This window comes from Centrocercus urophasianus, unplaced genomic scaffold, assembly GCF_019232065.1.
Source record: "Centrocercus urophasianus isolate 14NV4802_14NV808 unplaced genomic scaffold, USGS_Curo_1.0 seq_66, whole genome shotgun sequence".
Taxonomy (NCBI): Eukaryota; Metazoa; Chordata; class Aves; order Galliformes; family Phasianidae; genus Centrocercus; species Centrocercus urophasianus.
This window is the reverse complement of record NW_024885266.1, coordinates 181,127-194,294: the sequence shown is the minus strand read 5'-3', so window position 1 is coordinate 194,294 and position 13,168 is coordinate 181,127. Positions and strand designations below refer to the sequence as shown.

At 47.0% G+C, this 13,168-nt stretch overlaps 1 protein-coding gene across 2 annotated transcripts in view; it reads right to left on the bottom strand.

The window, feature by feature from the left end:
* Positions 1-12,790, bottom strand: part of MLLT1 (MLLT1 super elongation complex subunit) — a 29,590-nt gene extending 16,800 nt beyond the window's left edge. For both annotated transcript variants that reach the window (XM_042837020.1, XM_042837022.1), the window contains exons 1-3: positions 12,699-12,790; positions 9,713-9,893; positions 6,848-6,930 (exon numbers count right to left, since the gene is read on the bottom strand). In XM_042837020.1, the coding sequence (XP_042692954.1) occupies positions 6,848-6,930; positions 9,713-9,893; positions 12,699-12,710 (276 nt within the window). In that variant the 5' untranslated portion in view covers positions 12,711-12,790. The remainder of the gene's footprint in view (positions 1-6,847; positions 6,931-9,712; positions 9,894-12,698) is intronic.
* Between the last annotated feature and the right edge of the window lie 378 nt (positions 12,791-13,168).

Sequence of the window (13,168 nt, the reverse complement as noted above, 5' to 3'; positions counted from 1 at the left end):
GCATGCTACCGACACGAGGGTCTGCAGAACATCTCCTGGGAAGGTCCTGAGGAACCCAGTCCCACCTGAAAGCATTCAGTGTCTGCCACAACATAGGAATGGGAAGAAAACCCCCCTCGTCCTTTTCTTCTTTGCTACAAAACCTGTCCTCATTAACCAAATCATTAGCGAGCTCGGCGTGTGTGTGCCTATGCTGGAGTTAAAACAGCAGCTGTAAAGGGTCCCTCAAAGTCTAATAAACTTAAATGAAGGATGAACAGTAATCCAAATGTGGCCTAGGAATTGTTTCTAAAACGCTTTTCCTGCTTTACAACATGGAATCAATTGATCTCGGATGCATTAGCAGAAGCAGGCTTTGGTCAAAGGCCCTTATGGCACACAGAGCTCTGCTTTGTCATTTTGCCCCTTTGCTTTGAGAGCAGGAGGAAAAAAAGGCAAGATTCACTTCCCTTTTGTCTCAGGTATTTCATTTCTTTTTTTTTTTCATACAGGCTCTCACAGAACCTCCCAAATATTTACCAGATCTCTGTGATGAGCTGTGATGTTTGGTTTGTTTTCCCCTGATTTTTTTCTAAAATTCAGACAGCTTTTAAACACTTCTTTCTGCAGCTCTCAGCTGATGACCCATCTGGGAACCAAATCCCAGACAAACGCCACTGCCATTAAAATATCCTTTGTATCAGCCCAGGACATCAGAAGACCTCATCCAAGTGAATGGTTGAGCTTACAGCACTCCTAAAAGGAGGAGTACAAAAGTCTCAAAGCTAAAAGCTGCAAATAAACACCCTTTACTGCCTTCACTGGCTGCTAATGATTACAGCTCACAGCACTCCAAAGCTTAACCCATCCGGTCTTCCCTAAAAGGTTTTCCCTTCTAAACAACCATTAAGAACAGGAGGTGGGGGGGGAAGAAAGAAAGAAGAAAGCTGATTGATCTGGACCTCCATATCCTCTAACAGAAAGCCACCTTTGGAATCTTTCCGAATAAGATGTTGGGATTCACACATTCTGCAGGCAGTTTTCACACAGCAGCACCACTTATCTACTCCTGACTGACTGAGTAGCACCCATAGAGCAGAGACAAGCTTTGCTCTGAGAGGATTCCACCTTCCCATATTTGAGCCTTGCTGCTGCTGAGCAAAACCAAAGAGAGAGGCTTTCTGTGGGCATTTTCCTTCCCTCTGAGAAAAACCATAAGCCTTACATCCAGTTCATGTCTACCCTTAAACCTCAGCTGGGAGAGGCACAGCAGACAGGTGTGCCATCGCATTAGGGCCCAGCCAGTGCCAAACTGCACGTGTGAGCACTGCCTGCCCCACCACCGACCCCCAAACCTGAGCCTGCTAGGCTTTATTTTCACTACTTCCAGCTTCCTGCCTGCACTGACAGCTGCTGCACCTCTGACCGGTGGAGTTGCTTTGTTTTTCTTTCGAGTTCTGAAGCAATGGGTTAAAGTTCTGCTGGCACTGTTGGTAAGAGCAGGAATTTTTCAAAGTCTTTTGTTAAAATTTCCTCCTGTGTTGCAGGCAGGGTGTGCCCTTTGCCACCGAACACAAACCGAAAGGATTTCGCTGGTAGCGTGCGCATACAGTTCACAAATCGCTTTTAGAAAGCCATAAAACAAAATTATCTACCGAAATCTAGCACACCAAGGAAGCAGCCTCATGGTTATTCAATAACCATAACATCCAGCAGCACTTCCCTTCTGCCACACATCCAGCCCAACGGGGGCCATTCAGCTGGACCTGGTTGGTAATGCCATATAAATGAGCCCTGCTTCCTCACCCCCCACCCAACCTCAGGACTGCCCTGCATCCTGCTGCAGACTTGCAGTGAATAGGGCAATATACACTTCTAAAGCAAGCAGCCTTATGTTACACCCTGCTCACACGGCGCCCTGATCTTTGCTGAGACTCTACAGGGTTTAGTAAAATAACTGAACAGCATTTTGCAGCAGCTTCTGTTCAAAGTCTTTTGCTTTCTTCGAATGTGAAGAAAACGGTCTCTGCTCAAATAGAAGCATTCCATCATCTCTCACAAACCCACAACACGATGCTGGCTGCTGCTCGACAAAGCTCCCTTGCCAGGCACTGCCTGCCACCTCTCCATCAGACACAGCCACGGCACAGGGCTTCCAGCCAGGGCAGAGGGAAGGACAGCTATGGACAACGTGTATGGATTTAGGACAGAAACAAGCAAAAAAAGATTCACTGCTCAGCAGCACACGGAGCACTGCGGGTTTGGTTGTCAGATCATACAGAACAGACCTCAAAAATGTGAGCAACAAATGCTTGCACTTACAGCACAGACAACATCCAGTTTTACTCCCTGCACAACTTTCAGAACAGCAAGCAAACAGCGAGAGGCGAAACACAGCCTTCTCACACCTGCACAGATCCTGGAACCAGAATGGCCCAGGAACACAGCCATCTGCTGGGTAAAACAAATGCCCTGCATCAATACAGACCTTCCTTAGGAGCACTTCTCCAGCTAACACAGCTCATCCTTAGCTCAGCTGCTCTTCGGTTTCACCCCTCCTGCCACACGTACCAACACAGCGTCCTGAGTTCCAACTTGAAAGACAGGATCATTAGTGCATGCATTTATGTAACACTTCTATAACTACTGCAGAAAGGGGCAAAACGTACGTTTTTATTTTGAACCTCACTGGAAGATTCAAACTGATGCCTTCTTCACATCCCTCCCTTTCCACTAACAGAAAAACCTACATCACGTGTACTGCGCTGTGTAAATACTGAAAGCCTTTTATCTCTTATAACGAAATTGGGAGGCACTGTCTTAATACAACACCATGTCCACGCTGCATTAGGACAGCCTGCCTTACATCAGAATAACATGAAGGTACAAAACTGACCTATTTCACTAGGATCAAAAACGTAACTGAAGCTGAATTCATACCTGTAGTACTACAGCCTCCAGATTAAAGTGTGTGCCACTGCAAGACATGGATCTGGAGACAAGGATGCCAAGAAAGAAGAATCAGTGCTGAAACGGGGCGGGGAAGATTATTAGAAAAACAGCCCACATTTGTTGTACCCAGTTTGTATTGATTCAAGCACCAGAAGCCACTTGCAGCAGCCCTCGTTACAGGAAGGAACACAAAGGACTTAAAAATAGAAATAACACACTAACAGTTTCAGTCCCAAAGTTCCCAGATGATCCAGTATCATTAGTCAACAGCGTTTCCAGAAGCTTTATTATTTAACCTGCTGAGCTCCTGACATTTATTGTTCAGGTTCAGCTGTGGGGCTTCAGCTGCCAGCAGCACCGAGTGGGACTGCAGAGCTCCCAGCATCGGCTCCTGGGCTCTCCAGAAGCCAACACGAGCCCTTCATGTTTATAGCAATATTCAAAATATGCATATTCTGTGATTCGGAGGACACGACTGAGAGAACTCCTCATGAAGAGCTGCATGACAGCACAGGACAAGTGCACGCCAACAAGGCAAAGGCATAACTGTGTTTATGCAGGACAAGAGCTGGCTCCTGAGGATTTCTTAATGCTCTGTTGGCACTTCTCTGCCTGATGGGGAGGAATCAAAAGCCCCAGTGGCACCAAGAGCACCACTGAGCTCCAAAGAACTCCGGGCAGGCACAGAAAGGTCTCTGCCCGGAGGAGCTGGTGGGCAGCTTCATGCAGCCATGCCTAGAAAAATCCCTGATGAGATTCATTAAAAACACACTGAAGCCATTCTTTGTAAACCAGTTCCTTAGCAGTGAGCAGGCCCATTTTCATCAGCCAAAGCAAAGAGCACGCTGGCTCTGACAGCCACTATTTATCATCCCAGTAACAAATTAGAACGCAGAAAGGAAACTGCTAAGAAAGGAGGCTTCAACTGGGGAAAAAAGTTCCAGCCAACCATGGCAGAGATCAGCCTTCCAAGATTGCTCCACTCCCGCTTCAAATCCTTTTCCCTCTCACCTTTACAAAGCCAAAACATGCATCGATAAACAAATCCCAAAGCCTTTACAGCTCTTGTTTCAACGGAGAGCATACACTTCAATCAACAAAAAGTGCTAGAATGTAGGGAGCATATGGCCACAAAGAGCCACCCTGCTCATCCCGGGCAGCCAGCTCCAAAACTCCCCTTTTATCCCATCCCCAAATTAATCCATAATACCCCGGTGCAGAGACTGACTCAAGGATGAGTCCCAAACACTGCAAAGTGCTGCCATCAATTCAGAACAATATGTGCTCCCCACGTAACAGCTGATCCCCGCCAGTGTCAACAGGTTTACAGAGATCAGAGTGAACATATGGTCGTTCAGTATAAATACTTATTTGTTTGGTGCCTGAATGTCACATTCTTCAACGAAGGAGAAAATAAGACTGCGTTCTAAACCTTCACCATTCATCCTTCTCTTCTTACCCACGTGTTTTAACTTCTACTGCATCCCAGCCTTTGCAGTTCTGTGTTTCACCTCTTACATTTCCTTGAGCCCCGAGCACTGGAAATAATCACAGAACTCTTCATATTTGGGCAGTCTCAGCACTGAACACCCGACAAGCCTGAATCTCCTCAGTGGGCAGCTTCTGAATTTCCAGCACCCATACGGGCCAAACCTGGCCTCCAAATGGGCAGAAAATACAACATAAAGATGGAAAAATCACTGCTAAGCAATAAAAGCAAATTTAAAATGACTTCAGCATAGCTCACACGTCTCAAGCTCGCAGCTGAGCCTGGAAACAGGTCTCTGCTCAAATAAAGCACTGGAAGACTGCAGCTCCCACGTTCTTCCTCAAACACTGCTGACAGAACCCCTCCATCAGTCAATGAAACAACTTACAGTGAACAAGAACTTCTCCACAACACACGCACCTTTGCTGTGTTTTTGATGAGCATTTCACAACTAACAGTTTTTCTACTTATTTCTCGTGCTTTTGAAGACTGAACTGCCAAAAGCCAACCACCTTCTCCCAAATTAAATGCTACTTCCATTGTTTCCACCAAGGACAGATGCTGCTCTTACCCTTATGTATAAAAGCCATCACGTCCCTGATGCTACAAAGAACAACTATGAGGTGGTGTGTCAACAGGAGCAATGGGAAGTGATGATCCTGGTGGGTGCAAAACCAAGCTATGCTCAAATAAGCTGCCAGCCCTGTGTTCTGTGAGGAGCATGTAAGGAATGGAGAGAAAGAAAGCATACAGAGGGAGACAACGCAAACAAGGGCAGCTACAAGGAGATACAGGAGAGGCAGAAATGAGATGGGAGGATCTGAGAAGTGAAAGAAAGCCACAGGAGACAGGCATGAGAACAGACTGGGTGAAGAAAGGAAGAGAAAAAGGCAGAACAAAATATCTCACCCATAGCAATGGGTACAGGCACAGGGAAGCTCAGACGTTTTGGTCAGGAATGTAAAGGCAGATTTTGAACCTGAAGTGAGGCAAAGTCAAACACAGAGAGGCAAAGAGTTTCCTGCTTGCCAACCAAAACCTCAGAGATGCCAACAGAAATCAAACTGCTTCTAAGCTTTCCAGGTGAGGGCGTTTTTTTGGTGTTCTTTTCTGTTTGCTTTTTGGTTTTGTGCATTCAAGTCAGTTTTCAGTGCTTAGCAATAGAGCTGTTCTACCAACAGCTTTCATCCCCTATCCTTGCTCTGCCCCATCCTTGAGGCCTACCCCACCCACCCAAAACCAAGCTGTAAGCAAAGAATTCTTGTCCCAGTTCCTCAGTCTCATTACTTGGCACATTACTAAATCACACTGAAAGTAAGGCAAATCAATGTGGCAAGTGGAAAAAAAAAAAAAAATAAAACCAGCCCTAAACTGCTGATGATTCAAAAATGATACCAGGAGAACAGTGTGCTCAGTTAGGGTAAGAAGGGAAAAACAGCCACGTTTGTGGGAGGTGCAGTGGAAAAGATGCTGAAGCTCAATAGAATTAGGTCATAATAAATGGTCCTCTGCACAGCCAACCTGGGGTCATGTGCTTAGTGCTGGAGGGGTGGGGAGGACAGCACACATTACTGAGGTACCTTCAAGCTGTAACGTTTCACTTATCTAAGTTCCCTCCCAGGAATAATAAGCAGAACATTTCCCCCCTCTCTCCCCCTTTTTTTTGAAGTAGTAATCAAAACCAGAAAGATTCTGTATCCCTGCTTAACAAAACAATTCAACTGAAACTGAGTTAATACAAATGCAAGTGTCCAAATCTCTGTTTTCATAACCTTCTTCAAGTCATGTCGCACGTGACCTCTGTGGTAAGACTTAAAGCAAGTAATAAATCCCAAATTTTAACACTCATTTGTTGGCAGTGCATCTTAAGATTTAAACCGTTTTGTGTTTTCTTTTTTGGAAGAGCACTGGATCAAAATGACAGCATTTTTAACACAGCTTTAAATACCTGTTCCACAAATGCAAGTCTTTGACTCAAGCCCACGTAAATTTTATACCTATGCAGCTATTAAAATAAACCCTGCAAAAAATTAATTAATTTTGAAATATACTGCCAGCCAACACAGCAATTCCAAACGTTTAAGAGTCAGTGCTTTACACTGATTTACTTACACATTTGCAAAACATATTTTAAATGGGTTTAATGTTATCCATGGGAGAGAAGGCTGCCACAAGTGCCACAATATCTGTGCAGAATCTCCAGGGCCATCACGCTGTCCTGATATCACCTTTCTATACAATCCCATTTCTGCCAAAAGCTTTCTTTTGAAGTCTGGCAGGAGGTTCCAACTCCCAGTTAAATTCTATTTATTAGAGTAATAAAAAACACACACATAAAACAGTCACATAATTTAGAGTCTTTCTGTCAGGCAGTTTCAGTCTCTGGCACAGCTCAAAACAATTACAAGACCAGAAATCAGATTCTACCTTATTTCTGAAGTACACTTCAATGGGCATAATGAAGCCTGCGTAGCCAGACTCCTCCACTTTGTACGGGGGCTCCTTGCACACTGAAAAGAGAATACACAAACGTTAACTCGGAATACAATGCCTCTTCATCTGAGCCAAAAACAAGTTGTAAGATGAGAAACGCGGCTCTGACAACCGATGGCTTCGTTAAAACAGTGATCTTTGTGGAGGAAAAAACACCACCGCAATGAGATGCTGCCCACGGGCTCAGTGAAGAGCATGAAAATCTGTGATTAGCTCCCCCCATAGAAAGGAAATACAAAACACACTGTGCCAGAGACTCAGTAAGGCTCTCCCCCCTCCTCTTTGCCGTGATACAATTACATCCCTGTGCTGCTCCATCAGAGCCACCGTGAAAAAAGTGCAATGCTTCAAAAGGTGAACAGCACAGAAAGGAAAATTTACTTGGATGCCAACATTTATTCCTCAAGACAGGATAACGTGCAACCAGGGCTGCTGGTTCTTCCCTTTGGAGTGCTCTCCTGCAATGCTTCATCTTCATAATTACGTAACAGCCACACTTGGAGCTGCCTCATCCAAGCCCTGTAACAAACCTGAAGGGCACACAAACACTGCTGCGTAATTTCGTATGTGTGGAAACGGAGGGAGGTGAAGCAGTTTGCTGCTGCCTGCTGCAGGAATACAGATGGCAGAAGTTAATCACTTTAAGAAATTAATCTAGGTGCTTCCTGCTCCTCGTTCCACTACCTGTTGTGTTTTCATGTCACTAAATCCTCCCTATCACCTACTGCTGTATTTGTGCTTAGTGAGAGGCAGCTTAAAGGCTTCTAGGATCACTTGGCCACGGCACAGCTATACATAGCAACTGCCAGCAGAAACATGAGACCGACACAGAAATTCTCCCTCTCAGGAACCGGATGCACTTGCACACAATTCATGCACTACAATACATGTAAATCAAGTCAATAAAGTAATCAGGGGAGTTTGGTGTGAGTCTTCTGACTTTCTCTAAAGAACTGAAAGTAGTATGATTAGGAAGCAGTACCTCAAACCTAAAAAGCACAGCAATTTTCTTGTAGCACAGATTCGTTATTCCCAGCTCTAAGAACCATCATAAAGGTGCCAGTAAGCCGTACTGAAAATTCAACTGCAGGGAAAATAGAACCTATCTAAAAATACTCAACCCAGAACCACTTGAATTTCTGCATAGAAGCCCTACCACTCGTGGAAAAAAAGCACAAAATCCAAACACAGCGTCAGCACGGAGTCAGGAATCTTAAGACCATTTGCCAAGCAGCCTTCATTCCTTTTCCACCCTATCCTAAGAAATTAAACCTGACACAGCAGCAATCTGCCCCTAGCACAAGCCCACCCTCACCACCAGATTTTGCTCCCAAGTAAGGGAGAGCCACCAGAAGAAACCTCTCCAATCTACGTAAGCAAGCTTAAGAAAGCACTTAAACCCTAAGAGAAGAGAAAAACTCTCTTTAAAGGTAGATGACACGGCAACCCACTGAGCAAAGACAATGTGCCATCCCAGTACAGTTGTTTGTAATAATGTAATTACACTGGATGACAAGAACTGTAGCACAGCAGATTGTAATTTCTGTTCTACAAATTAGCTCCCAGCTCAGTATTGCACTGCCTTATCATACATCAGTTTTACTACGTCAGTTTGAAGGAGATATTATTAACATCCACACTAAATTCACATCCCTGGGAGCTGAACACCTCATGGTTGCTTTCTGATGTGGACTCTCACAAATAAATGGTGCAGGGGGCAGCCCCAACACATCCTGCACGACCAGCAGTCTTCCAAAAAAAGTATCTGAGAGAATGTGCATTACAAAGTAATTTATAGCAGTACTGCTAAGCAGTCAGCACTCCTGGTAACACTACATAATAACAGCATGCAGTTACACAATCTCAAATAGATCTAAGGCCCTGCTGCTGCCAAGAAGGGCAATTCCTGCTCCTCCACCACGCATTCCAGCTGCCCCACGACAATAAGGTTCATGTTGCTGCACACTCAGAGCAAAGAAATGATCCAGCAGAAAACAGCACTGCAATTTTTGTAGTGTTATTCCATCGTGCAGCTTCCCAACCTTGCAGACTGCACCAGCACTTACAGAAAATACATTACTGAATATCCTGAGCTGGAAAGGATCTACAGGTAAATCCAACCCCTGGCTCCACACAGGACCAACCCAAATCCATCCTCTACGACTGACGCAGTGCTGCACAAACACCACCCAGGCTCTGGCAGCTTGGGGCCATGCCCACTGCCCTGGGCAGCCTGTTCCATCCCCACCATCCTCTGGTGCAGAACCTTTCCATAACCCCCACCCAAACCCCCTCCCACCCAACACAGCTCCATGCCGTTCCCTCATGCCCTGTTGCTGTCACAGAGATCAGTGCTTCCCCTCCCCTCTCTGCTCTGGGCTGAACAAACCCAGGGACCAGCACAGAAGTCTCCCTGCTGCAGCACATACACCAGTCCCCTATCTGAGGGCCTCTCACCCATCACACACTTCCAGCTTTTGTTGGCTGATATTAACAAACCAAACCCGCCTTTCCCATTTGGTAACACGGATCACCTTCTGCTGTCACACACTGCTGCCTGGGAGGAGAAAGCACCTCACGTCCAAACCTTCCATCATGAGAAAGGTCTCATTCTTTCTCCCTCACCTTCCTCAAACAAAGATGGTTAAGGTGAAGTTAAGACTCAAGTGCGAGGAAGACATACTTTGTTCCTCTTCAAGAGGAGATTTTACAGCAATATGACAGTACAGGACAGTCTAAACTGCACAGTGCTATTTTCACACAGAAGACCTGAAATCCCATCTTCAAAACGCGACTCACCTCGCTTGGGTTTCGGGAAGCTCTCATGCAGCCTGAAGACCACCTTCTCCACGAAGTGCTGGATGTCACACTGCTCCGGGCCGCGCACAAACACCATCCAGTCATGGGTGAACCCCTCAGTTGTGGGCTTCTTCCGCAGCTGGGCTCGGTGCCCCAGCTCCAATTTGACTTGAACCGTGCACTGTTTGAGGACAGAGGTCAGAACGTAAGCAAACCACACATCAATGCTGAGCCCCCAGACTGAAGATGCTGGATAACAACTGCACAACAGCCTCCACAGGGAGATTAGTCTCGTTCTGAGAACTACAGTTATCAACCAGAAAAGGTTTTATAAAAATAGCTCCAAGCATCTCTTTGTACCTATTTTTTTCCTAATATTAGCATTGCAGAGAAAAGGGCTTTAGAGGAGGGGTGGGTTTATCTAACTCACTTATCAACTACAGTGTCAGCAAAGTCCTCACTGCAGAACTGCGTTTATTTCTAGAAAGTCAGAGATAGAAATTGATGTTCACAGCACTAACAAAGCCGTAATGGGAAAAATCAGGTCACAAATTGGTGCCTGATGGTATTTTCAAGACTCTGTAATTCATTGTAACACAGCTATGATCCTGGGTTCTTTTAAATAATTGTATTAACTGACTTTCAAAGTCAACATGTACCATGCCTGCACAATACCCAATGCTAAAATGACCTAATTCTGATGTGTAGTCCTGAATTCTAATCATAGCATAACAGAGGTGTATTCAGTATCACAAAGTAAAAAAATCAATAAAAATTAAAAATCTCCTTAAACGTCCTAAAAAAACAGATTTAGACGTTGCAAAGATCCACATCTTCTTTCAGACCTCGTGGTCAGAAGAAAGCAATGAATTAAAAAGATATAATAGGGAAAAGCCAATGTGATTCAGACACAAGTTAAAGGAAGCACATCTTAGGGCACGACTGCTAGAGATGGAATCACACCCACGGTACCTGACTACTTATTAGGCTAATTTTATGTGTATGTTATCCAAACCAAACCAGCAGCACAGACATCTCAAATTAACCACTACCATATTCAACAACTGGAAGTTTATGAAAAATAAGCGGGCTGCTTTCCAGTCCTTATGCCATTCTTCACCTAAGACTTGAAAATAAATGCACTGCCAGCTCTCAATGAGGAAAGGCAACTAAATTTGTCATTATAAGCAAACACAGACCCAACCCGAGGGCATGATGTCAAACGCTGAGCAGCAAAAAGGAAAAGCTTCCCGAGCTCCAGACAAACGCTCGGCAAAAGTATTACCCACGTTTTCCTATCGAGGAACTGCAGCAGAAAACACAACCATGATAAATGCTCAAAGACCATTTTGCGTGTCCAACCTAACCTGACATTTTATCAGAAAGTAATTTTCAGAGCATCGTTAATACTTTCTGAAAAAGCCTTTCAGTCACTTCATCTCAGTGTTTTCTGTTTCTTTGTACAAAGATCACACGGGAAGCCTACAGAGCACCGGGCATCAAAGCTCCATCTCCCAAATCACAGTTCAGTTCTAATTTCAACTATAAACCTTAACACAGTCTTTCAGGCAATTATCCTCACAGTAAAACAGCTTCGGCTGCCATCAATCCAAAGACTCAGAGGCAAACTCATGTAATTAATTGCTTCACCTGCTTTACTAACACATTCCTTCAGATTGCTGTCCTCTGCAAGCTCTCCTGGCAAGCCATTTTCCTCTTTTGTGCTTTAGGGCTTATCTACGCTGGCTCCATCTCACTCCCGCGCTAAAATGATGCTGCGTGGCTGTCTGCTCCCGTGTCACATTAAGGAACGAGATGAAGGCAAGGTGCTTCACTCAAACCTCGTGGATGAGCACTATACGGAGAGGTGGCCTAAAGCCCTGACCCACTGGGGAAGGTGCCCACAGGCACGCCCTATACCTGGGGCACGTCGCACTGTTCGGGCATCAAGTGATCTACTCTGTTTTGCAGCTTCACCTTATCGAATCTGTAATTCCCCTTTAAATTCTGTGACTGCTGCCAGTTCCTACCCCCCTCCAGCGCAGTGCAAATGGCTGTCACTCCACACTATTTGCCTTCCTAGCTGAAACGGCTGAGAAATTTTAGCTGAGAAACAGATGGGACTATGTGGAAGAGAACAAAATTAAACATGAAAGAACTGCTTAGCAGAGAGTGAAAGTTGTACTCGCGATACTCCTCACATATCGGTCCAATTAACAACCCTTCTGAATTAAGCCAGAAGTTGAAACACATTTGAAAATAACACCTCCCATAACAAACACCCGAAGTCTCTCTGCTAAAAACAGCGCATATCTTTTCTTTTTTCTTTTCCCCCCAAGCATGTCTCCCGACAAAGGGAAACCAGGATCCCATTAAACGATTTGTGATAATACAAAAGGAGTCTGCTTTTCCACTTAATAAACGCTCTGTAGCGCGCTCTGCTATTTGTTTGATGCGCTAATTGCCTGAAAGCCATGACCAGGCTCCATCCGGCCTCCTCGGGGTTATTATTCGCAGTATAGCGGGCCCTACCTCGGGCCGGGCCGACCTGCCTGCAGCCTCGCACACAAAAGGCCTTTGCAGGGCGCCCAGGTGAACTTCCAGCCCCCGCTCCTCCCGCTGAGGCCTTGCAGAGCTACTGGGGCGGCAGGAACCCCCCTCCCAAATGCCTTCACGGCATTGGGAAAGGGTGGGGGGAGCAGGGCCGGCACCACCCCCCCAATGAGCCCGGGCAGGAATGTGCGGGAAGCGCGGCTGCCACCCCCCGCCGAGGGCGAGGCTGCGGCGCGGCCGCCCAGGAAGGGGCGAGAGCTCGGCCCCCCCCACCCACAAAAGATGGAGGGGAAATGGGGGAGCTACCCCAGCCAGGGGAGGGGGGATCTCAGTCTCTCCTCATTAAAGGGGCCCCGCCCCCCTATTCTATTGGGAGAGGGGGGTCATGCGGGGTGGCAGCACTGAGAGCGGCGTGGGGTCCCGCTCCCCTCACCTGATTGTCCATGGCTGAGTGCAGCGCCGTGGGCCCCGCTCACTCGCTCGCTCGCTCGCTGCCGCCGCCGCGGCGGTTCTTCTGGACGGTCGACGGGGGGGGGGGGGGCCTTTTTTTCCCCCCCCCCTGTTCCCCCCCCCCAAAAACCAAGCCCCCCCCCCCCCCGTTTCCCCCCCCCCCCCTCCCCAACTGCCGCCGCCTCGGCCGCCGCCGCCGCCGCCTGCACGGTCGCGGCCCCTCACGGCCCCGCCGCCGCCGCTCGCCTCATTGTGTGTCACTCACAGGCAGCAGCCCCGCCACCCCCCGACGCCCGCCCCACGGAACCGGAAACCGACGCCACCAGAGAGGCACACGCTCTCCACCAACAGCAGCTCCGCTTCATGCCGGGAGGCGGGGCTTCCGCCTTAGCTCCGCCGGTATTCCCCGCCTCCGCATAACGGGCGGCTGTTCTGTCCAACGGAAGGCGGGCG